This window comes from Gavialis gangeticus, unplaced genomic scaffold (assembly GCF_001723915.1).
Source record: "Gavialis gangeticus isolate Ggan-Ray unplaced genomic scaffold, GavGan_comp1, whole genome shotgun sequence".
Lineage (NCBI taxonomy): Eukaryota > Metazoa > Chordata > Crocodylia > Gavialidae > Gavialis > Gavialis gangeticus.
Window position 1 is genome coordinate 246934588 of NW_017729032.1, and position 2153 is coordinate 246936740.

The 2153-nt window shown below is 56.9% G+C and overlaps 1 protein-coding gene across 1 annotated transcript in view; it reads left to right on the forward strand.

Annotated features, from left to right (window-relative positions):
• Positions 1-2153, forward strand: part of TIMMDC1 (translocase of inner mitochondrial membrane domain containing 1) — a 22404-nt gene continuing 20251 nt past the window's right edge. The window contains exon 1 of the mRNA XM_019523903.1: positions 1-34. Coding sequence (XP_019379448.1) covers positions 1-34 — 34 coding nt within the window. The remainder of the gene's footprint in view (positions 35-2153) is intronic.

Here is a 2153-nt window from a genome sequence, read left to right on the forward strand (position 1 = left end):
ATGGCATTTCGAGGCATAGACCATGTCCATGGTGGTCAGTCTTCCTTTTAACGTGCTTGCTATAGGTGATAGCATCCAGGAAAATCTTCAGCACCCTGTGGGTCTCCTCATAGATGAGCCCTGAGATGCACTTCATGGCCCCTCAGCAGGCCAGGCAGTGGATGGCTGGCTTGGCCGTGCTATAGATGTAGTACAGCATCTGGTGGTGCTGCTTGGTGCCTCCTTTGGCTGCTGGATGTCTTCACAAGGGAACTGAAAGCATAACATGTAGAAATGATGCTGGGCAATATGGCCCTGTGGGCTGAGCCAGTGAATGGCAGTTCTTCCATTCTAATTCTTACCTCTACATCCAGGCTCCATCCCGGAGGGTGCACATCAGTGATGTGGCCTCTAGGACAGACCTGGCACTGTCCAGATGGAAGTCATCACTTTGCTTGGAGGGCAACAGCCATGTTTTAAGGAGGGAGAGAGAGAGAGAGAGAGAGAGAGAATGTGTGTGTGTGTGCGCGTGCATGCATACAGTGGACTGTTTCTTGGTGGAGAAGGTTTAGAGGAGCCAGACTCAGCTCCTGCTGGGACTTCTGCCAGGTTCCTGGCTAGAGTGCCCCTATGCAGTTCTATATGTACTTTGGTGGTGCAGGGGGGTGGTGTTTTATTTAGAGTGGCACCTAGACCTGCGCTAATTAAAGCGCCACTGCATCACGTGTATCAGTGTCCCCACGCTTCAAAATGATGGTGAGGGCACTTGAAATAAAGCTTGTTCAATGAACTTTAGTTCAAATGCCCCGTCACTATTTTTAAGTGCGGGGATGCTGATGCATGAGAGGCAGGAGGATACTGGAGAGCAGTAATTGCCATGCTCCAGCAGATTTGATTCAGTCTGCTCCGACATGCTGGAATTCCAGCATCTTGGAGCAGCCTCCACACTTCTGACACCCAGAGTCATCCCTAGGGATGTGCGGGGCCTGGGGCATATCAGCCTGTGCAGGGTCCAGGGGGTGGCAAGTGACTGGGGTCAGCAGCGCTCACAAGCGGCCGTAGCAGAGCCAGTGGCACTCAGCAGTGGAGGCACGTGGCAGCTGCAGTGAGGCCTGTACAGCACTGCCTGGAGGGCCCCCCAAAGCGCAGGGCCCTGGGCACTTGCTCCACCTTGGGACAGCCCTACTGATGCCAGCCCCTTCTGTGAGCAGAGGAAGACCCTGGTGCACGTGGCATGCCTACCTGGAACGTGCCAGGCTGCAGCCTCTCTTTCACCTCCTCCAAAACCTTCTGCTGAGGTTCTTGCTGCACTTCTTCCTACACATTTTCATTATGCCCTTCCCATCTGGGCCCCCCTAACCCAAGCCCTGGGACCTCCTGGTCAACCTCCTCCTGGCCAAGTCTAAGCTCGCAATACATCTGGCTGGGAAAGGAGGTTCTGGCCAGGAGGGCCCTTGGGGACTACTTTCCTGTCCCTTGTTCCCTCATGTCTCCAGGCAGAGCTGCACTGGGCAATGTTCAATGGCTCCTCACACTCATTAGAGAGCCGGGGGGAACCGTCCTGCCTGTGCTGCTGTGTGTCCCCCCTCAGCACACTTGCTACAAATCCCGGGTCCTGTCTGTTTTATCAGCTGTCCCAAGGAATCGGCAATATGTCCTTAGTGGATCCCATCACCCCGGGGAGCTTATAGTTTTACTTGGTGGGCCCATGCTTCCCCGAAGTCATCCCAAAAGGCCTGGCTAGAGGGTCTTGCCCCTCTGCTGGGGGCCAGACCCACGGCTATTTGGGGTCAGGAGGTAACACAACCTCCTGGGCAGATTGGGGAGGCGGGGTGTGTTGCGGTGTGCGTGTGCTGTGGGATGCGTGCGTGTTGGAGGACGTGGGGGTGTTAGCGTTTGATGGAGGGGGTGCGTGGGGAGGGGCTGTGAGCACTACCCCCGTGGCAGATTGGTGTGTGTGTATGTCGGGGGGTGGGTGCGTTGAGGGGCTGCGCATATGTTTCGTTTTCGTGCGCTTGTGAACGGTACCACGGACACCCTGAGCGCGTGCGCGTGCTGCCTTCCTGCAGCAAGGGGAGGCACCGGAAGGCCCTTCCGCAGCTACAGCAGCAATAGCAGCAGGTGGGGGCCGCGCAGGCGCAGTCGCGGGCGCGCGCGGGGTGACCTTGGGGGCG